The 23,696-nt window shown below is 48.7% G+C and overlaps 2 protein-coding genes across 2 annotated transcripts in view; one reads left to right on the top strand and one right to left on the bottom strand.

Moving 5' to 3' along the window:
* The window catches only part of LOC118714919 (kallikrein-7), a 75,178-nt gene that overhangs the window by 25,342 nt on the left and 26,140 nt on the right, over window positions 1-23,696 (bottom strand). The window lies entirely within an intron of this gene.
* Window positions 16,733-22,096, top strand: LOC118714916 (kallikrein-7). Its single transcript, XM_036430394.2, has 5 exons — window positions 16,733-16,958; window positions 17,445-17,598; window positions 17,861-18,111; window positions 19,507-19,643; window positions 21,873-22,096. Exons 1-5 carry the CDS (start codon window positions 16,886-16,888, stop codon window positions 22,020-22,022), a joined length of 765 nt encoding a protein of 254 aa, XP_036286287.1. The 5' UTR covers window positions 16,733-16,885; the 3' UTR covers window positions 22,023-22,096.

The following is a 23,696-nucleotide window of genomic DNA, read 5'->3' as shown; positions in this document are numbered from 1 at the left end:
CTTCTCTTCCTTTCTTCCTTCCTTCCTTCCTTCTTCCTTCCTTCCTTCCTTCCTTCCTCCCTCCCTCCCTCCCTTCCCTCCCTCCCTCCCTCCCTCCCTCCCTCCTTTCCTTTCTCTCTCTCTCTCTCTCTCTCTCTCTCTCTCTCTCTCTCTCTCTCTCTCTCATTTTTCGTTGTTGTTGTTAATCCTCACCCAAGGATATTTTTCCATTGGTGAGGATGTTTTTAGAGAGAGAGGAAGTCAGAGAGAAACATCGATGTGAAAGAAAGACATCAATTGGTTGCCTCCTGAACGTGCCTTGACCAGGGCCTGGGCCAGGGAGGAGCTTGCAACTGAGGTACGTGCTCTGACCAGAATCAAACCTGGGGGCCTTTGGTCCATAGGCCAATGCTCAATCCACTGAGCCAAACCCGCTAGGTTGTCTAGGATCATTTTTTCTCTCACTCTCATTCCCTCTCAGGGGGTGGCCTAGACCCTACACCCCTAACTCTGAGAATCCTGTGGAAACGCCCAAGCTGATTTCCAGAAGGGTCTTTGAGCTTGAACCCACACTCAACTGTAACATAGAGGTATGAATTAATAAAAGTAGACTTTCCTAACGCCACCAACTACATGTTTACTATTATCACTTAGTCTGTGTTTCATATTATATACTAGAGGCCTGGTGCAGGAATTTGTGCACCAGGTGGGGTCCCTCAGCCTGGCCTGCAGGGATTGGGCTGAAACCAGCAGTGTGACATCCCCCGAGGGATCTCAGATTGCGAAAAGGTGCAGGCAAGGCCAAGGAACCCTACTGGTGCACCAATTCATGCACTGGGCCTCTAGTAGTGCTAGTTAAGACCACTAAAAAGACTCCATGTGAAGAGGACATTGAAACCAAATCTTGATGAATTTGGTGGGTGACTGCACATAGCTCTTGGAGCAGTGAATTCTAGCAGAGCTACCAGGAAGGTGAGAAGCAAAGGGGCAACCTGGAATGTTCTAGCAAAGAATACTGTTTGTTTGTTTGTTTGTTTGTTTGTTTGTTTTTACTAGAACTGGATGAGCAAAAGGGAGGGGGACAGGCCAGGAGGTCAGAGACATCACAGGGATTGGTGACCAACATAGGAGTTTGGCTTTACTTTGAGCAAGATAGGGACCATAGTGAGATTATTATCAGACAGCTAATTTCTCAGGGTGAAAAGGACCCCCACTTCTAAACCAGCCCCCAAAATGTGATTCACTCATCACTTGAGCCCAGATCTCTGACCCCTAACCCCATTCTACCTCGTTTCCCACAAGTTGACCCGTTCGTAGACATGGTTGTTGCCTACCCAGCATGCACTCCTCCTGCCATTCTGTGTCAGAACCATGATTTAGTCAGGACAGCCTGCTGTGCTCATGTGACCACAAATGAGCTTGACTGCAGGGAGCATGGGGGCCCATGTCTGCGGTCCAGGGATTGTTAAGAAATGGACACGTGGTGCGGTTCTGGCCAATGAGGAGTGAGGGGAAGACCCTCACTTCTGGGCCACTTCTGGGATCTACGTTCTTCTTTCCAAAAGGAGACACGAGGGGGAGTTCTTTATTCTTTTAGATACCGCACTTTCTGGATGTAAATTCCGGAAGTGAGGCAAACTTTCTGGACCCACGGAAGAAAGTGGCAGGTCGCCAAAGCCATAGCTCTGAAGGTGGAAAAACCAAGAGACGGAGATAATCAATATCTTTGATGAAATTATTGAACTGTCAAATTAATGCTCCATAGAGCCCCTTCATTTTATGTCATTTTCAGCCTTCCTTCCTTCCTTCCTTCCTTCCTTCCTTCCTTCCTTCCTTCCTTCCTTCCTTCCTTTCTTTTTTCCCCACAGTCAAACTCTTCCTTACTGAGACCTCAATGTTGAGTCCAAATTTCACCTTACATCTCAAATCCAATCAGAAACCATGAATATAAATCTAATCCTAACTAGAGTCTCCAGGTGAAATCCAAATTAACCAATAAACCAATCCTAGTCCCAGGAATAGCTTATTCTCCAGACCTCCTCTCAGACCCAATCCTTTATATACACCTATGAAATCCATATACCAGACGGGGATCGGTGCTGAGGATACAGGGGTGCTCAAACCAGGACATACCGAGTCCCTTCCTTCAAAATACAAATAGTCAACTGTAAAAGGAAAAATAATCAAATCACCATATACGAATGTAAATTTACAACTTTAATGTGTGCTCTGGAGTAAATGGGCACAGGATTATGAAAGCCTTCCAGGGGATTTTGAACCAAGAAGCAACAAATAGTGAGAGAGGGAAGAACAATAAGCATAAACTAGAAAAAAAAATGTGCAGGACTCGCAGGGCACATTGTGTAGAGAAAACAGCAGGTGCAAAGGTCCTGAGGTGGAGGGCCAGCATGGATGGAACTCAGGGAACGAAGGACCATGTGGGTCCTGGTGTGTTGGACTTCATCTCGTGGACAATGATGGATCCCTTGGACTCTGTTCAGAGGAGTGACCTAAAACATTTGTATTTTCAAAATATTCAGTCATGAGGAGGCCATTGCTATGTGACAAATGAGAGATGATGGTGACTAAGATAAGGCCATTGGGGAGATGGAGGTGGCAATAAGTGAATGGATTCCAGGTGTGTTTAGAAGGGAAAAATCAAGAGGCCATAGCGATTATTGCTTGTCTCATTTTTTGATTCTTATAAGTATATTTCCAGTAGGACATGATCTCACTCATCTAGGGAAAATGGTGAACAACATAGACTGATGAACAAGAACAGACCCAGAGATGAGGAGCCGTGGGACCTCAAAGGCAGGGTGGGGATAAAAGGGAGAAATCAACCAAAGGACTTGTGTGCACACATATGAGCCTAACCAATGGTCAAGGACAATAGGGGGGTGGGGGCAGGAGTGGGGAGGGGTGGGGGATTGGAATGGGAGTTGAGGACAAATAGGTGATACCTTAATCAATAAAGAAAGTAAATTTTTTTTTTTTTAAGAGGCCACAGCAATGGGTTGGATGGAAGTTGTGGTGAGGGAGATGGAGATGGTGGGGCTTCAAGATCTCTTGTGGGACGCAGATGATGCCATTCAAGGAGAAGGCAGGGTCAGATCTGATCAAGAGCTCATGGGAGAGAGAGCGAGAAAGACCGCTGCCCACGATTTCAACCGTAATTCCAAATCCTGTCTTTTCTCTGACACAGCTCTCAACTCCAAACTTTACACAAGCCCGGGTCTTCACCTGCAACCTCAGTGGTGCCTAATCCTAACTCTCAGGACTTCTTTACCCTTGACCAAGTCCAATGTATGCCTCAACGTGGCACCGGCTTAGTTCAAGCTACCTTGCTCACATCAAGCAAACTTGATTATGACTCCTGACTGAACCTTGAATCCCTGAACAGAAATCAAGCTCAACCTTGACCCAGACACTAGGTGTCGCTATATCCTGAATTCCAAAAGCCTGACCTCGGGCACAACTCAGACGTTAGTTTTGCATTCCCCTCATATCCCAGGCTGTTCATAAACCATATCCATTTTACATCTGACTCCAATCCTAGCACTCTGACCCAAATTCAAGATCTGTTTTCATTCCAAACCGAATTTCTACTTGAAATCTCAACATCATCTTCATGCTCTTACCCCACAGCCCTTCAACCCTTTCACAGAAACGCTAACATAACATCAACAAACTAACAGTAATGCTAACGTTTTCCCTATCCTGACTACATAAATCCAAGCTAAGTTCCCAAATATACTTCTCCAGGCAAATGTGAGGATTAAATACAAGGATGAAAGAGAAATGGGTGGCAGGCAAGAATTATACAACGGAACCACCCATGTATGCCTGAAAGCTATAAAATCATATTGACCAATATGACCCCAATAGATTTTCTTTTTAGGAAAAAAAAAAAAAAAGCCGAAACCAGTGTGGGTCAGTGGATAGAGTGTTGGCCTGCGGACTGAAGAGTCCTAGGTTTGATTCCGGTCAAGGGCATGAACCTTGATTGCGGGTACATCCCCAGTATGGGGTGTGCTGGAGGCAGCTGATGGATATTTCTCTCACATCGATGTTTCTAACTCTCTCTCCCTCTCCCTTCCTCTCTGTAAAAAAATCAATAAAATATATTTAAAATAAATGAATGAGCAGCCAGCAGGTTTGGAGTTTCTATTAGCTGCCCCACCACGTCATCCAGAGAATAGAGCAGTTTCGATTTCTTGTTGAGCATTCTGTGTGATGTGTCAGCCACTTGCTGGACCCTGTCACTATTCCTCACACACATGCAAGTATCGATTGTCTTTGGCGTTTGTGTAGATGAGAAAACGGAGGTTTTAAAAAGGGGAGGTAACCTCAGCGAAGTCATTTAGCTCAGGAATCAGAGGGGCCAACCTCGGAACATTGGGGACTGCTCATTGGATCTCAGCCCATTTTCTGTGAAAGAAATTTCCCTGGGAAACCCTCTCACATGCTCAGAGTCTACTTTGGTCTGAAGACAAATTCAGAACCATAGGAGTCTACTAATGATGCTGAAAGGGATGCCAGGGTGGAATAAAAATATGCTTTTTCTGAGGAACAGAATAAATTGGTGCATATAATAGAATTAGGGCCATAGAAAGGGAGTGGACTGATAAGTCTCAGGGGGAAAGGGGTGTGGGGAGTCAGGAAGAGACTGGACAAAAATTGTACATCTATGGATGAGGACAGTGGTGGGGGGGGAGGTAAGGGCAGAGGGTGGGGTGGGAACTGGGTGGAGGGGAGCTATTGGGGGGGTAGGAGAAACAATTGTAATAATCTGAACAACAAAGATTTATTCAATTAAAAAATATGATTTTTAGCCAAAACTGGTTTGGCTCAGTGGATAGAGCATCGGTCTGTGAACTGAAAGGTCCCAGGTTCGATTCCGGTCAAGGGCATGTACCTTGGTTGTGGGCTCATCCCCAGTAGGGGATGTGCAAGAAGCAGCTGATCAATGTTTCTCTCTCATCGATGTTTTTAAGTCTCTATCCCTCTCCCTTCCTCTCTGTAAAAAATCAATAAAATATATTTTAAAATATATATGATTTTTATTTTTCCCCTCCTGTTCTCTTCCCTTCTCTGTTCTTTCCCTCCCTTGGACTAACCAAATATGTAACTGATTAATCAATGGGTATGTTTAACCTTATGTTTACGCTCGGATTTTGCTGCAGTTCCCAGTTCACCAGGCAAGAACAAAGAGACTCTGAACCCAGCGCTGAACGTGTTCACGCCTGGCCACCAGGCATGCGGAGACGGGTCGGTGAGGCACAGAATCACCGGGATGACGTGCTCCCGGTCACTGCCTGGCCGGTTCCGGAACGCTGACCATCCTTTTCCAGGCACCAGCAAGGAAAACATTCATCCCACAACCCGAGAACCCCACAGGGACTCAAGTTCCGGGACCACAAACCACCAGAACCCCCCTTGCCCTCCCTCCCTTCCTCAAGCTTTCTCCTAGCAAGCTTAAGGGGCAGGGAGATGTTAGGATTTTTACTCATCATCTTCCCATATGTTTGATATTAAACACACATTTATAACCCAATCCCTGTTTCTGCTTCTTAGCGGGTGGTGATAGGCAACCTAAGTCCCAGACTCAGTTGACCTCCGGTTTATTTACTAGAGGCCCAGTGCAGGGAATTCATGCAGGGGTGTGTGTCCCTCAGACCAGCCTGCACCTTCTCTAATCTGGGACCCCTCTCACAATCCAGGACTGCTGGCTCCCAAATGCTCGCCTGCCTGTCTTCCTGATTGCCCCTAACTGCTTCTGCCTGCTAGCCTGATCACCCCCTAACCACTCCCATGCCAGCCTGATTGATGTCTAACTGCTCCCCTGCCAGCCTGTTTGCCCCCAACTTCCTTCCTCTGCCGACCTGGTCACTCCTAACTGCCCTCCCCTGCGGGCTTGATTGCCCCCAACTGCCCTCCCTTGCAGGCCTGATCCCTCCCAAGTGCCCTCCCCTGCTGGCCATTTTGTGGTTGCCATCTTGTGTCCACATGGGGGCAGGATCTTTGACCATATGGGGGCGGCTATCTTGATCTTGTGTGTTGGAGTTGATTTGAATATTACTCTTTATTAGATAGGATTTTAAAAAATAGTTTTGTTTTTTCCCCATTTTTTATTAAGGTATTATGTGTGTACATATCTTACCTCCCCCACCCCCACCCCACTCCCATACATGTCCTCACCCCCCAGAGTTTTGTGTCCATTGGTTATGGTTATATGCATGCATACAAGTCCTTCGGTTGATCTCTTTATCTCCCCCTCCTCTCTCTAATTTGACAGTCCGTTTGATGCTTTACTGCCTGAAAATAATTTTATTGATTTCAGAAAAGGAGAGGAAGAGAGAGATATCTAGAAGAAGGAGAGATGAGAGACAATCATTGATTGGGGATCCATGCTGGGGATCCAGCCTGCAACCCGGGCACGGGCCCTGACTGGAAACTGAACCATGACCTCCTGGTTCATAGGTCGGCCACTGAGCCACGTGGGCCGGGAAGACCTCTGGTTTCCATGCAACCCGCCATGTTAGCGGGAGTCCCAAACTGCAGCCCTGCCACGCTGTTGGGTTTAGTCCATGACCTGTTCTCCAATCCCACCCAGACACCCTGACTCATGCCACCCTCGTCCTTAGGCCTGTGCTCTGAGCTTTGCCCAACGACTCACCTTCCGCTCAGGGTCACACCTGAGAACGGGCACCTGCCTGTCCTGCCAACTGTGCCTTGCCTCCGGGGCAGCCTCAATACTGATCCTGGACCCTTTAGATTTGGCGCCCGGGGAACTGATGGCCAATTGTTTCTGACTTCCTGTATTTCCTTCCTCCTACTTTATTTATTTTTAAAGAAAGTATATATTTTATTGATTTCTTACAGAGAGGAAGGGAGAGGGATAGAGAGTTAGAAACATTGATCAGCTCCCTACCGGGGATGTGCCCGCAACCAAGGTACATGCCCTTGACCGGAATCGAAGCTGGGACCCTACAGTCCGCAGGTCGATGCTCCATCCACTGAGCCAAACCAGTCTCGGCACCTTCCTCCTACTTTAAAAACATCTCCCCACTTCTTGGGAAGCTGCCCTCTCATATATTTTTGATGAAATTGTCCGTTATACTCCTCCAAGCCCTCCCATCCATTGGGGTGGATGCACATGACCCAGCTAAGCTAACAAGAGCACTGCTTCTCTTGCCTGGCCGATGTGGCTCAGTGGTTGAACATCAACCCAGACACCAAGAGGTTACTGGTTTGATTCCTGGTTAGGGCACATGTGGCTCAATCCCCAGTAGGTCAATGTTTCTCTCTCATTGATGTTTCCATCTCTCCCCCCCCACATCTCCCTTCATCTCTCTCCAAAATAAATAAAAAATATTTTTAAAAATTATGCTGAAACCGGTTTGGCTCAGTGGATAGAGTGTCGGCTTGGGGACTGAAGGGTCCCGGGTTCGATTCCGGTCGAGGGCATGTACCTTGGTTGTGGGCATATCCCCAGTAGGGGATGTGCAAGAGGCAGCTGATCGGTGACTCTCATCGATGTTTCTAACTCTCTATCTCTCTCCCTTCCTCTCTGTACAAAAATCAATAAAATATATTTTAAAAAAAATTAAAGAGCACTGCCTCTCCCCTAGAAATAACGATTGATTGCTTCTCCCCTAGAAATAAGGATTGATTCAAGGGGTGGGCTCTGTTCCAGAGCTGGACCAATCAGAGTTCTCCTTTGGGGATTAAAATAAAATCGCCAGGAGAAAGGGGGGTCTTTGTTGTTTGTTTTTTTTTTCTTTCTGGGTTTGCTTAATGGGGTCTCCTTGGAGCTGCTATGTTTCCTCCAGGTCAACAGAGTCTAGAATGAGATCCCCTCAGGATGGAAAGACACCAACAGAGATAAGAAACAGCGTGGAACAAGGCAGGGAGGGACAGAGGCAGAGAGGCAGGCAGAGTGACAGTTTAAGAAATATTTCCCCCTGGCCAGTGTGGCTCAGTGGTTGAGCGTTGACCTATGAACCAGGAGGTCACGATTCGATTCTCGGTCAGGGCACATGTCCAGGTTGCAGGCTCGATCCCCAGTGCGGGGCATGCAGGAGGCAGCAGTTCCATGATTCTCTCTCATCACTGATGTTTCTATCTCTCTCTCCCTCTCTTTTCTTTTCTGAAATCAATAAAAAAGAGAGAAATGGTTCTAGACCAGTAGTTCTCAACCTTTCTAATGCTGAGACCCTTCAATACAGTTCCTCATGCTGTGGTGACCCCCAACCATAACATATTTTCATTGCTACTTCATAACTAATTTGCTACTGTTAATGAATCCTAATGTATTGATAAATATCTGTTTTCTGATGGTCTTAGGCTCTACAGTTGTAACTCACAGGTTGAGAACCACTAGTAGGGTCACCTAAGACTCTCTCTCCCTCTTTCTTCCTCTCTGTAAAAAATAAATAATGTAAATATATTAAAAAATGTCTATATAGAGGAGGAGTCAGGGTTATTTTCTGGTTATTTTAATTTTTAAATATATTTTTATTGATTTCAGAGAGGAAGGGAGAGGAAGAGATAGAAACATAAATGAGGAGAGAGAATCAATGACTGGCTGCCTCCTGCATGCCCCACACTGGTGATCAAGCCCGCAACCCCAAGGCATGTGCCATGACCAGGAGTCGATGCTCAACCACCGAGCCAAGCAGGCCAGGCAGTTTTATTTATAAAGAATGCCATTGAAGAGGGCCTGGGACCGAGGCAGGTCTGACCTAAGATGGTCTGCACTGTGAGAGTCAGATAGGCAGAGAACTGAATCCTGGCTTTGGGGCTCTCTCGTGAATCACATCGTCTCTCTGAGGGGAACCCCAATTTCTTCACTGTGAAACAAGATGAGGGGCTACCTGGACAACAGAGTCCCAGAAAGAGTGTGTTGATGAGTGCCTGGACTTTTTTTCCAAAATGAGAAGGAGCTGGATTCTTGACTATGATCCTGGGACAGGAACCACCAGGGTCTGGACTCCTGAGTCTGAGGGATGGGGGTCTGGGAGATTTGGTTTCTCTCTATGTTTGATGGGAGTAGGTGTCTTCACTGTCTTTGTGCAGGAAATTCATTGCTGCAGAATTCTACAGGAAGGAGAAGGACGGAAAAAGTAGGCGACCCAAGAATTTTCAAGTGCAAGATACACTGAACACATAATAATCTGGCCACTCAGTGTATATCCTATATAATAAAATGCTAATATGCAAATTGTCCCCTTTACCAGTAGTTCGACCAGCAGGCAGGCCAACCAACTGCCCATGTTCCCTCCCCTGGCCAGGCTGGCTGAACCCCTAAGCGCAAATTCATGCACTGGGCCTCTAATACTGAATGGGCAGATTATTATGTGTTCAGAGATCATAATAATCTGGCCACTCAGTGTAGACAAGGAGAAATGTGAACAAGAATGGTACTATCACCCTAACTGGTGTGGCTCAGTGGATAGAGCATGGTGTGAGGACTGAAGGGTCTCCGGTTCAATTCCGGTCAAGGGCATGTACCTTGGTTTTGGGCACATCCCCAGTAGGCAGCTGATGGATGTATCTCTCTCTCATCGATGTTTCTAACTCTCTATCCATCTCCCTTGCTCTCTGTAAAAAATCAATAAAATATATTTAAAAAAATAAAAAGAAATAAAGAATGGCACTACCTGGTAAGACAAACTAGAAGTCATTACACAGGATGTTTGGATCATTAGGTTTCCTAACTGAGTGGGTTATAGCGGGAAGCCATGTCCCAAGCCCTGTGCGGTCGGTTGACTTTACCTCGAGGGAGCCCTGTCCATTGTTTTTGTGCATCTGGAGTAACCGGGTATTTTCTGTGTCAGGTGATCGATCACGTCTCCACACCTGCAGGAGCAAATACCTGGATACCGGGAGGAAATGGCCCCGACATCCCTCATCATTCCCTTTTACCTGAGATACGTTGGTAAACTCTTTATGTGAGAGATTAACTCGCTTGCATCACCTGTAAAAGACACACATGTCCCTCCAGAGTCCTCTCTACCCAAATCCTAGAAATTTTCTTGATTTACTTTTTTTTGGGGGGCGGGGGGCAAGAGGGAGAAAAAGCAGTGTTATTTTTAATCTCGTGTTCCGAATTCATATATGCACATTAAGCATGAAAAGCCACGCCAGCATGGTTTTCGGGTTCACAGGCTTGGAGGAAGATACACAAGACAATAATTAATGTTGAAATTATGGGGGAGGCCAGGGAAAACTCAACTGTAGCAGTCAAGTTCCACTGAGTCTCTTTCCCCAGCTGCTTTTATTTACTAGAATACACAATTGAATTTTAGGAATGGAAACAGGCATATCAAGGGTGATGTTTATAGGAAACAGTCAGGTTTGGGAGAGTTGGCTTTGAGCCATTGTGCCAGGAGTAGGCAATAAAATGTAGATATTCATCATTCATTCATGATGAGAGGGAATCAATGACTGGCTGCCTCCTGCATGCCCCACACTGGGGATGAAGCCCGCAACTCCCGGGCATATACCATGATCAGGAGTCTACGCTCAACCACGGAGCCAAGTGAATATCAAAGGGGAGTCAAAACTCAGCCTTCTGGTGGACTCCTCGGATTCATATTAATCACTGTTGATCTTGGTTTCCAGCAATTAAGTACGATATAAACTTGTCTTTAGGATATCATTATTTGAGTTGTAATTCAACACAAAAGGGACACCAGAAATGAAAACAACATAATACTGAAGGTAGATGGTAACAGCACAGCTGCCTGCGCTTATGACCGGATTCCCGGCAGAGCAATGTTCCCTTCCCACCAGGCAGGGATTGGATCCGTGGGCCTCTGTGCTCCTTCAGAGACACCCCAGCCCCAACACAACTCCATCCTCTTCTATTATTGGTCAGGATTTCTTGCAGGACACCAGGACATCCTGTTCTTGTGTCTGTACACAGAGAGATTAATTTCTAATATTGAAAATTAACATGGCAGATGTAAAAAGAAAAAAGAAAATGGCTTATCCAAGGTGAAGGAGAACTTGTGGAGTCAGGCAGAGGCTCATAGCACAAGGTGTGAAAGAAATTTAGACGGACCCATGTACACAGGGACCTCACCTCTGCCTCAGTCAGGGAGCTCTTGGGTACAGGTGTCAGAGCTGTACCCAAGCTGGAGGAAGCACAGAAGGGATGGATTCACTTAAGACAATGGTTGGTAAACTGTGGCTCATGAGCCACATACACCTCTTGGGCTCCTTGAGTTTTCAGCAAAGGCCAGCTAAGGAGTACCCTAATTACGTTGAATAACAATGTACAGACTATGTAGTTTAAGTTTTAAAAAATTGGCTCTCAAAAGCAATTTCAACCGTTGTACTATTGATTGATATTTGACTCTGTTGACTAATGAGTTTGCCAACCGCTGACCTAAGAGGCTAGGAAGGTCTTCAGAGGTAGGTCTAGGAACTTAGCTTGGCTTTATTTAGTCAGTATCGGATCAATGTGAGGATGCTGTTAGTTTGTAGACTTTATGTTAGAATTTTGAGGAAGTAGCATATAGAGGCGATGAACCGTTGGGGGCGGGTAAGAGCTGGGCATGAAAATGATGTGGAGATATCAGGTGGAAATTGAGTTTGCAGTGAGAACAGGTCTGAAATCTGGGCTAGAGATTTAGGATTGGTGTCCAATGTAAATTGGAGATGATTCTACAGGAAGGATGTCCACGTGGACTTCCTGGAATGTGAGGGAGTGCCAGCGATCAGATTTGGAATTGTCACAATGGTGACACCTAGTGTTTGGGTCAAGGTTGAGTCTGACTTATGTTCAGGGGTTCAGAGTTCAAGTTCAAGAATCATACTCAAGTTGCTTGATGTGAGCGATGGAGCGTGCGTTGACCTTTGGAGTCAGGAGCTTGGTCAGGAAGAAGGTGCCATGTTGAGGTGTAAATTGAACTCAGTCAGGGATAAAGAAATACTGAGGGTTAGGGCTGAGTAACCTTGAGGCTGCAGGTTAAGACTCTGGCTTGTGTAAAAAATGGAGTTGAGAGTTGTTTCTAAGTAAAGACTAAACTTGGAATTATGGTTGAAACCAGGGACTGCAGTGTTTCTCACCCTCTCATGAGCTCTTGGTCAGATCTGGCCATGAAATGGCACCATGTCCACCAAGCAGGAGACCTTGAAGCTCTAACATCTCCAACTTTCTCATCACTGTTGGAGAGTAGGAATTTTTGAGCATGTTTCCAGAGAGGCCATGGACTGTGCCCCAGATAGAGTTGTCCGTGCTGACACCAAGCCAGACCTTGAGATAAGGTCTCATGGCCCCTTTCCAGCACATAGGCACTCTCTCATAGACCACTGTCAACTCTCTGAGAAACAAGATGACCCTGTGAACAACATGGTTGTCAATGGCATGACTCTGATGTTGATTGGAGAAAACTGTTTTGCTTGCCCTGAAAATAGGATGTGGTTAATGTGCTTAAAAGCGGTCCCACAGAAAGGGTCAGGGCTGCTCTCTGTATTCCCTGCATGGAGAAAAGCAGAGCAGTCGCTGGCCGGCTAATAAAGGCTCCCCAAATTTTAATTTGGTCTGGACTCCAGGGTCCTTCACTCGTGTTTGCTCCACAACAACCACAACGTCCATTCAAAACATCACAGTGGCCTGTTGACTTTCCTTCCCGAATGCATCTTGAATTCATCTACTTATGAATTCTTATTACCATCTCCCTCTCCCAAATGGTCCTATCTTAGTCCCCACCATCTCTCATTGTAAAATCATTGTAAAATAGCAATGGTTCCTTTCTGACTCCACATTCACTTCTTATCTTCCTTCATAGGTTGACATTTTGAAAAGACCAATGTTATATGTGACTCCTCTGAACCAAGTCCTCGTTGTCCATCATCGCCCACCACACAAAGTCCAACTCACCAGGACCTACAAGGTCCTTCATTCCCTGGTTCCGTACAACCTCTGATCTCTGAGCTTCGTTTGTGCTCGCCCTCCATCTCAGACCTTTGCACCTGCTGTTTTCTCTACACGGTGCCCTGCAAATTCTTTACATTTTTTTCTAGTTTATGATTATTGTTCTATCCACACTATTTGTTACTTCCTGTTCAAAACCCCCCAGAAGTGCTTTCACAATCCTTTGCACATTTACTTCAGAGCACACATTAAAGTTATACATTTACCTTTGCATATCGGTGAATTGATTATTTTTCCTTTTACTAACTTGGCTGTTAGTTCCTTGAAGGAAGGAATTCTTTGTGTCCAGGACTGAGCACCACTATATCCTCAGCACCCAGCCCCTCCTGGTATATGGCTGGTCTCTATATGTATTTTCTAAGTGTATAAATGATTGAGTCTGAAAGAGGTTGTAGGGAAAGAGCTGGAGGAAGAGCTACTACGGGAAGTAGGGTTAGGTTTGCTAGTTAATTTGAATTCCACATAGGGATTCTAATTTGAATTAAATTGACATTCATAGTTTGGGATTGGATTTGGCATCTAACCCGAGACTTGGAGTAAACATTGAGCCCCAAATAAGAAAGAGTTTGGTTGTAGAAACAAACAAAAACAAACATAACCCCTCCATGTCAGCTCGCCCAGTATGGCTCTGTGCCTGAGCATTGACCTATGACCCAGGAGGTCACAGTTGGATTTCCAGTCAGGGCACATGCCTAGGTTATGGGCTCAATCCCCAGTGGGGGGCATGCAGGAAGGAGGCAGCTGATCAATGATCCTCTCTCATCATTGTTTTTATTTTTCTCTTCATCTCCCTCCTCTCTGAAATCAATAAAAAAATAGTTAAAAACAACAACAACAACAACAACCCTTCAAACCAGAGGGAAACCTGAATATGATATGAGATGAAGGGGCTCCATGGAGCATTCATTCACCAGCTCAGCAACCTCATCAAAGACCCTATCTCGCCCTGACTGGTTTGGCTCAGTGGATAGAGGGTCCCAGGTTCAATTCCAGTCAAGGGCATGTATCTTGGTTGAGGGCATATCCCCAGCAGGGGGTGTGCAGGAGGCAACTGATGAATGTTTCTCTCTCATTGATGTTTCTAAGTCTCTCTCCCTCTCCCTTCCTCTCTGTAAAAAACAAAACAAAAAACAACTATCTCCATCTCTTCATTTGTCCATCTACAGGGCTATGGCTTTGTCTAACGGCCACTTCTCCCCATGGTTCCAGGAGGGCACCTCACGTCCAGAATTTACATCCATGAGGGACACTGTCTAATGGAGGGAAGGAGAACTCTTCTCGTGTCTCGCTTTGGAAAGAAGATAGCTGATCCCAGAAGTAACCCTGTGGTCTCCCCCTCACTCTTCTTTGGCCAGAATGGTGCCCTGCGTCCATCTCTACACAATCCCTGGACCGCAGACATGCGGTCCTGTGCTTGGTGCCAACAAGCTCCTTTGGGGTCACATGAAGACTGCAGGCTCTCCAAACGAAATCAACGGCAGAAGGAGTGAATGCTAGGGTAGGCAACAATGATGTCTATTATGGTGCCAATTATGAGCCAGAGGTAGAACTGGGTTAGAGGTCAGGATTGGGCTCAGGTGATGAAAATGTCATATTTGGGGGACTGATTTAGAAGTGTGTGTGTGTGTGTGTGTGTGTGTGTGTGTGTGTGTGGTCATTTCCACTATTAGAAGAAGTTGGGCGTCTGGTAATGATCCGACAATGGTTCCCATCTCGCTCAAAGTCAAACCAAACTCCTCCCTTAGTCCTCAATCCTTATGTCGTTGAGTCGCGTGATGTCGCTGACTCCATTGCCTGCCCTTCTCCCTTTGGCTCTTTCCATCCCAGTCAAAACGGCTTCCTGCTAGGGTAGTGGTCACCAAACCTCTGCTCCGGAGCCACAGGTGGCTCTTTGGCCCCTTGCGTGTGGCTCTTCCACAAAATACCACAGCCCCAGGCTAGTCTATGTTGAAGAAGTGGTGTTAGAAGGAGTTTACGTTGAAAAAACTGTGGCTCTCCAAAGAAATTTTAATCGTTGTCCTGTTGATATTTGGCTCGGTGGACTAATGAGTTTGCCGACCACTGCGCTAGGGCATACTGGGGTGCCTCGTGCCATCTCACCTGCATGCTCACGCTGGCGGGGACTCACTCAGGGCACCCAGGAGGCCACACGATGGATCCACCACATCCTTCAAGATCTTGCTCAAATGCCCTCTTCACGTGGAGTCTCTAATGGTCTCACCTAACACTGTAGCTTCAGGGGGGAGAGACACAATACTTCCCTATCCCTCCTCTTCTTACTCTCCTCCACAGCACGAACTGCCACCTAACAAACTGCTTACTTTAAATTCTTTTTTTGTTTGTTTTTTTTCTGCTGAAGATCCCCAACCACTGGTATGAGAAATCCTATGGAAAACAGGTCTGCTCTTCTGTGCCCTGAGGGGCCAGAATAGTTGCTGGCTCAGAGTCAGGGCTTGCTGGGTCCTGATCTTGGGTGAATGCAAGGGGCGGAGATGACCGTGCCGAGAAATGGTATAATGACAATTATAATGTATAATTAAAATTATAACGGCCGCTACTCAAATGTACGTCAACGTGAAAGAAATCACACGCATCCTGCTCGTGCCACAGTGAGAAGTGTGACACAACGGTATCAATAAAGAAGAAATAATGCAAGTGTGGCCGGAGGAAAATGTGCAGGGTATTCGATTGAGTAAATAACATGTAACATTAGAGAACACGTACCACAGTCATTTTTTTTGTTTGTTTGTTTCTGTTACAGAGACATAGTATGTGTAGAAATCTACATGTAATAGGAGACAGAGTCAGAGATAACAGCAGGCATTTCATGAGTGAAGTTGGGGGCGGGGGGGGGGGGGGGGAGGGACCTTCTCTTTTTTATTCATACCCTTATATTAGGGTTGGTTTCTTGGTTCAGATGCAAAGACACGTCTAGGATTCAGCCTGGGAAACTTCCCACCGGCTGCTTAGAGTTAGGGTGTAAGGTCCAGGCCACCCCTGAGACAGGGGTGGGGTGGGTGAAAGGCAAGAAAATTGACCACAGAAGTGACCCCAGGGCGAATTCCAATTGTGAGCAGTGCAGGTCCTTGATTCCAGCTCTTCTGTCCCCTCAGGGCCAGCTCCTGGGAGCTGCCACTAGGAATGGTGGAGCCAGAAGATGCTGGGCCAACCCTAGACTAGACGATGTGCCTCTACCTGTCCTAATGGTGCAGGTAGAGTGGGGGTCGGCAGTGCAGGCGGAGGTCGAGTGCCGGCTTGTTGCTCTGGCTGCTTGAGGAGTTTCAGATAAGAGCAGATGGCCGGTAGGGGCATCTCTGAGGTGAGCGCACCTGCGCACTAGGACCCTGCGGATGGGGGTAGGGGGGGGGGGGGAGGGGACGAGGTGGGAGTGGGGGTGGGGGTGGGGAGGAACTGGTGTGTTATAAAAGAGCCACCCTGCACCGAAGTGGATGCGGTTGGCTCCCAGCACAGCCTGAGCCCAGCTTGGACAGACGGACTGCAGCTGGCAGGTGAGGAGGCACCTCCTGTTGGGCAGGGCAGGGGAGCCTGGACCGGCAGCTGACTCCTGCTCCTACAGAGAGAGGAGTAGAAGCCTGAACTCCTGGTGGTCACGGGTCGATGAGGGACTGGAGGTTGGAATTTATTTATTTTTTTAAAATCTTCCCACCTAAAAGGAATTGGAGATGCTGAATTATGGGTGTGTGGGGTTCTGGACATCTGAGTGCAAGGAAGGGGACTTATTTTTTTATTTTTATTTTTTGCACTGGGCTCCTGGTCTGAGGGAGGACTTGGGAACAGACTAGGACTTCTGGGTCTGAGGAGGGAAGGGGTTAAGGGTCAGGGGTGCTGACCCATGAGCAGTGGGCGTTCCCCATCCTGCTTCCTGAACTCTGTCTCTCCAGCCCCAGCAGAAGAGGCCCTTCCTCTGTGGCAGCCACAGAGGCTCAGACAGGACACATGGCAGGCCCCCTGCTCCAGCCCCTGCTGCTCCTACTGCTGTCCTTCGCCCTGGGATCTCCTGGACAAGCAGGTGAGGACCGGCCTGGGAGTTCTGACCTTGCCCCCAGGCCTCACAGTCCCCCATTTACCTCTCCAGATCCCCCTCTTCTCCAAGGAGCCCCCAAGTCAGGACCCTCCCCTGCCAAGCAGCCTCCTTCCATGGAGACTCGACCTCTGGGTGGTGGCCCCTTCCTTCCTGCTCCCTCCTGACTCCTGGGCTCTGGGTGCCCTCCAGGCTGCTCCCCGCCCTCCGTGTCTCTCTCATCAGAAGCTGGGGTTGCCTCCAGACCAGCAGCTGCCCTGGGTTTCTGAGCAGGCTCCCTCCGTCTCTCTCCATCTCCATCTCCATCTCCATCTCCATCTCCATCTCCATCTCCATCTGCAGCTGTCTCTGCCCTGTGCTCAATGCCTGCCTCTGCCCTTCTCCATACAGCTCTGTCTGTCTGTCTCCATCAATGTCTCTGGCCATCCATCCCCTGATGCCTGCTAGCCATGCTTTCTCCCTGTCTCCATCCAGCCCATGGCAACGGGGAAAGGATTATCAATGGAGCTGCATGTCCACGAGGCTCCCACCCCTGGGAGGTGGCCCTGATGCGGGGCAGGGACACACAGTGTGCAGGCGTGCTGATTCACCCGCAGTGGGTGCTCACCGTGGGCCACTGCCGACAACTGTAGGTGCCTGGGGGCCCTGGGGATCTTGTCTCTCCTTCTGGGTCTCTGTTCCTGCTTCTCCCTCCGTCTGTGTCTCCTCCTCCTCCTGGGCCCCTGCCCCTCTCCCCGTGTTTCTCCCCCCCCCCCCCACACACATGATCTGGGTCTCTGTCTCCCTTTCACGTTGGGTCTCTCTCTACGTCTCTGTGTGTCCCTGTCTTCCTGGGGCTGCCCCCCTCCCCGTTCCCCTCTGGGTCACGGCCTGTCTCTCTCTGGTCCCAGCGCCTACAACGTGCAGGTGGGCAGCCATGTGTTGAACGACCCCAAAGCCCAGGTGATCCGGGCCACGGAGTCCTTCGTCCACCCCCAGTATAACGACGCCAAAAAGCTGAATGACATCATGCTGGTGAAGCTGAGCCGCCCGGCCACGCTGTCGCCGACCGTGAGGACCATGGCCATTTCTTCCGAATGCGTGAGACCTGGGACCACGTGCGAGGTTTCTGGCTGGGGCAGCATCACCGGCCCCCCTTTCGGTGAGACAACCTGGCCCGGCGTTCTCCTCCCTCAGACACGGGAGGCCTCCTGTCCCTCCTCCCATAGACCAAGGCGTCTAGACCCCCAAACCCTGTCCTCCGTCATGGCCAGGGACCTGGAATCCAGCCCCCATCCCCTACCTGAGACTCAGTCCTCCAGGCCCCAAGCCCTCTCCTTCGCAGAACCGAGCCCCATCGCCCCGGCGTCCTCCTCCCTCAGATCCAGGCACCCCGGCTGCTGGCGCCTCCTCCCCTCGATCTGGAAGCCAAGCCCCCCGCCCAGGCTTCCACCCCATCCTCCCAGGAGCCCAGGCTCTTAGTGACCTCCTCACTCTGACCACAGACTTCTGTCCCACAGTTGGGTCTCCAGAGGCCTAGGTGTGTCCGGGTTCCACCCTGTTCTCCCTCAGACAGCGGAGTACCGCCGCCTGCAGACCCAAGTGTCCAGGCCCCAAGCTGCCTTCGCCATTTGACAGAAGAGCTGAGACCTCCAGCCACCTTCATTCCTCAGACCAAGGACCTGGATGCCCAGCACCCTTCTTCCTCAAAGCCAGGATCATCGACCCCCCTTCTTCTCCTCCTCCTCCTCCTTTTTTTTCTTTCTCCTCCTCCTTCTCCTCCTCCCCCTTCCTCTCCTTTCCTCCTCCCCTCCTCTTCCTCTCCTTTCCTCCTCCCTCTCCTTTCCTCCCCCTCCTCTTCTCCTCCCCTTCCTCCCCCTCCCCCCCTCCTCCTTCTTCTTTCTTCTCCTCCTCCTTCTTCTTCCTCCTCCTTTTTCTTCCTCCTCCTTCTCTCCTCCTCCTCCTCCTCCTCCTCTCCTCCTCCTCCTCCTCTTCTTCCTTCCCCTCCTCCTCCTCCTCCTTCTTCTCTTTACTCCTCCTTCCCTCCTCCCCCTCCTCCCCTCCTTCCCTCCCTCCCCTCCTCCTCCCCCTCCTCCCCTTTCTCCCCTCCTATCCCTCTTCTCCTCCCCCTCCTCTTCTCCTCCCCCTCCTCTTCTCCTCCCCATCCTTTCCTCCTCATCATCATTTCCTCCTTCCCCTCCTTTACTCCTCCCCCTCCTCCTCCTCCTTTTTCCTCCTCCTCCTTTTTCCTCCTCCTCCTTTTTCCTCCTCCTCCTCCTCCTCCTCCCCCTCCTCCTCCTCCTCCTCCTCCTCCTTCCCCTCCTCCTCCTTCTCTTCCTCTTTCTCCTCCTATTCTTCCTCCTTTTTCTTCTCCTCCTTTTCCTTCTTCAAACCCAGGAGTTCAGACACAAGGTCCTTCCTTCCTTGGACCTAGAGTCAGAAGACTCTAGAGTCAGAAGTCCTTTTCATGGCCATGGCATTGAGTCCCTCCGATCCTCCTCTCTCAGGGTCCCATTAGCAGGCCAGGCCTCTGACTGTGCCCTCTCTCCTGCTCCAGAGACCTATCCGTCGGAGCTCATGTGCACAAACATCACCGTCATCCGCCTGGAGGACTGCAGGAGGCACTTCCTGTACCTGAGGAGACCCTACATGTTCTGTGCAGGCACCCACAACAGCAACACCAACGCCCACTTGGTGAGAGCCAGCCCCGCCCTGTCCTGGCCCTGCTCCCTCTCAGCACAGAGACCCGTCTTCCCACCATCCAGAATCCGGGGGGCTGACCCTCATGCTGGGTTCTCCCTCGCACCCCCACATGCCCCACTTTCCTTCTTCTTTAAAAAAAACACACAAAAAACCCCACATTTTTTTATTTTATTTTTTATTTTTATTGCCCTAGCCAGCTTAGCTCAGTGAAAAGAGCCTTGGCTTGCGGACTAAAAGGTCACAGGTTCTATTCCGGCCAAGGGCACATGCCTGGGTTGTGGGCTCCATCCCCCCCCCCCCCAGTAGGGGGCGTGCAGGAGGCAGCCAATCAATGATTCTCTCTCATCATTGATGTTTCTATCTCTCTAGCCCTCTCCCTTCCTCTCTTAAATCAATAACAATATTAAAAAAAGAATTATAATATATATAGTATATATATACTGAGTGACCAGATTATTATGATCTCTGAATGCATAATAATCTGGCCGCTCAGTATATATCCTATATAATAAAGGAGTAATATACAAATTGTCCCCTCAATCAGGAGTTTGACTAGCAGGCAGGCTGGCCAACCGTCCATGTCCCCTCCCTCTGGCCAGGCTGGCCGGACCCCACCCATGTACAAATTCATGCACTGGGCCTCTAATATATATACATATATATATACTGAATGGCCAGACCATAATAATCTGGCCACTCAGTGTGTGTGTGTGTGTGTGTGTGTGTGTGTGTGTGTGTATCCTCTCTGCCTCAGAATCACCTCCCCTCATCTCTTTCTCTCTCTCTTTTTAAATATATTTTATTGTTGTTGTTTTTTTACAGAGAGGAGGGAGAGGGATAGAGAGCTAGAAACATAGATGAGAGGGAAACATAGATCAGCTGCCTCCTGCACAGCCCCTACTGGGGATGTGCCCACAACCAAGGTGCATGCCCCTGACCGGAATCAAATTTGGGACCCTTCAGTCTGCAGGCCGACGCTCTATCCACTGAGCCAAACCGGTTAGGGCCTCTTGCCTCTCTTTACATCTCATTTCATTTCTCTCTCTCTCTCTCTCTCTCTCTCTCTCAACCTCTCTCTCTCTCTGTGTCCTCCTTGTCCCTCTCCCTCTCTCAGTGTTCTGCCTCTGTCATCTTACTTTCTCCATCTCTGCCTCTTTCTGCGTCCACAACGTTTCTGCCTCTCTGTCCCCTTCCTCCTCCCTTTCTTCTCTCTAGGCTATTCTCTACCTCTCTCTGTTTCTCTCCCCATCCCCAATCCCTCTGCTCACGCCTGCACTCTCAGCTTTCAACAGCAGGGGGATGGAGCATGTTTGAAGAGGGGCGTGGCCCTGGGCGGGTGCCTCAGCTGGTCGGAGCATTTTCTAGCTCAGCAAAAGGTTGAGGGTCCCATCCCCAGCCAGAGCACGTGTGGGAGGCAAACGATCAATGTGTTTCTCTCATATTGATGTTTCTCTCTCTCCCTTCCTCTCTCTCTCAAATCAGTACAAACATATTCTAGGATGAGGATTGGAAACACACACACACACACACACAGAGAGAGAGAGAGAGAGAGAGAGAGAGAGAGAGAGAGAGAGAGAGAGAGAGAGAGAGAGAGAGAGAGAGAGAGAGAGAGAGATGATGGTACAGGACTGTGTGTCCTAAAGAACAGTAAGGGCGTTTCCCCCATGTCCCACAGTGAGGGCCTGATTCATGAATGTGCAAGATGTTCTGGGACACAGAGCCCCACCCCACACCCAGGACAATCTCACGCTTGCTCTAATGTATTCCCCTTGCCGTCTTGAAACTCATGCATTTGAAAGTGGGGGTTAGCATCTTCATTTTGCACTGACCCTGTGAATTAGATCACTGCTCCTGCCCTGGTTTCCAGGACTACCCCCCACCCCTACCCCACACACACACACACTCCTGGGTAAGGGAGTGTACAGGTTCCTGGAGATAAAGCTCCCCTCCCTGGCTGCTTGGCAAAGAGTCACTGAGGATGGAAAACAGATGGAGCTCTGACTTCTAGGAAGCCCCGCCCCCTCCCTGTGATGGGTCCCCTTGGCTGGGGCTCCATGCATGCCTGCTCTCCCATTGGTCCACAGAGACAAGGAGTCTCCTCCCATTGGTCAGGGTGAAAGTCTGTGGTAGAACCAAGACCCCCATCACCAGGGGGTGTATGAGACCTCGGTTCTGGTTGCTCTGAAGCCAAAAAACGAATCCTCTCTCTCCCCGGCCCAGGGGGACTCCGGGGGACCACTGGTGTGCAACGGCGCCCTGCGAGGCCTCGTGTCCCGGGGGCCTTCGACTCCGTCCCTGAACCCCGTCGTCTTCACCGCAGTATGCGGATTCGTCGAATGGATAGAGAACACCATAAGAAGTCATTCCTAATCACTCCCTACGCCCATCTCTCGCTTACTAGGCCCTGAACAGGAAATTCACAGAAATAAAGCATCAATTATATAAAATCATACTGGACTTTAGCATTTTCCTTTCCTTTTCTTTTTTTTTATTTAAAAAATTGAATTTGAATTTATTGGGGGTGGCATTGGTTCACAAAACCATACAGGCTTCAAGTATACAACATCAATAAAACATCACTTGGCCCTAGCCGGTTTGGCTCAGTGGATGGAGTGTCGGTCTGCAGACTGAAAGGTCCCAGGTTCGATGTTGGTCAAGGGCATGTACCTTGGTTGAGGACACATCCCCAGTAGGGGGTGTGCAGGAGGCAGCTGATTGACGTTTCCCTCTCATTGATGTTTCTAGCTCTCTCTCCCTCTCCCTTCCTCTCTGTAAAAAAAAAAAAAAAAAAAAAAAAAAAATATATATATATATATATATATATATATATATATATATCAATAAAATAGATTTTAAAAAGAAAAAGAGGAAGAAAGGAATGAGGGAAGGAGGAGAGAAATGCCTACTTCCTAAGTGTGTGATGTGAGAGTGGTTCTGAGCGTCTTCCCAGTGACAAAACAGAAGCGAGGGAGGAGGTTTGCAGGAAGGAGGGGCCGGCCACGTACACAGGACACCAAGGCCCTACAAGGGCCTGTCACACGTGAGCTTCCCAGCTCTGGGGTGGGAGAGGGCGATGCGGTGGAAACCCAGATAGATGGGCACCTGCTCCCAAGGATTAGGGGCGGTGGGGTCTGAAAGGGAGGAGAGGAAAGGAGGTGTCCCCTGGGACTCAGAGCCTGGGAAGGTCCCAGACACCCAGCATCCTGGACTCCCCGGATCTTCTCCAGCTTCAGACACACCCCTCCCAATCATCTTTCCATCCAGTTTATCTCCCAGAATTCCCCTCTGGCCAACATTGTCTAGAGCCTTCCTATCCTCATCTTTTTTTTTTTTTTTTTTTTTTTTTTAATATATTGTATTGATTTTTTACAGAGAGGAAGGGAGAAATAGAAACATCGATGAGAGAGAAACATCGACCAGCTGCCTCTTGCACACCCCCCACTGGGGATGTGCCCGCAACCAGGGTACATGCCCTTGACTTGGAATCTAACCTGGGACCCTTCAGTGGATAGAGGCCGATGCTCTATCCACTGAGCCAAACCGGTTTCGGCTCCTACAAGATTTTATCCAAATGTCCTCTTCCCCTGAGGTCTTTCCAACCACCTTTCCCAATATTATAGCTGCAGGGGTTGCTGAGATCAAAGGGAACAGACAATTCCCTAGTCCTCCTCTGGGTTTATCTCCCCCCATAGCACTTACTGCCACGTAAAACCCCCCACAAATGTGAAGTTCTTGTTTCTTTACTCAAGGTCTCCACCTGCTGGAATGAGAGAGAGAGCCTCTTTGAAGGAATTGCTCTGTTTTGTTGATGTGGTGGGTGTCTCCCGAGAGGCCAGAACACATTCTGGCCCAGAGCATATGCTTAGTGGGATGAACATGATGAGCCAAGATGAAAATACAAAGAAATGCATTCCATTGTCAGGATAATGAAAGAAATTCAAATGTATTATACTTCAATGTGAAATAGAGGGCATACGTCAGAGTAACACTACAGGTTAGAACCTTATACAACACGTATAAAAGCAAGGAGAAATCTAAATGAAC

This window comes from Pipistrellus kuhlii, unplaced genomic scaffold, assembly GCF_014108245.1.
Source record: "Pipistrellus kuhlii isolate mPipKuh1 unplaced genomic scaffold, mPipKuh1.p scaffold_m20_p_108, whole genome shotgun sequence".
In the NCBI taxonomy this organism is placed as follows: Eukaryota; Metazoa; Chordata; class Mammalia; order Chiroptera; family Vespertilionidae; genus Pipistrellus; species Pipistrellus kuhlii.
Note: the sequence above shows the minus strand (reverse complement) of the source record. Positions and strands in the feature narration are given on the sequence as shown.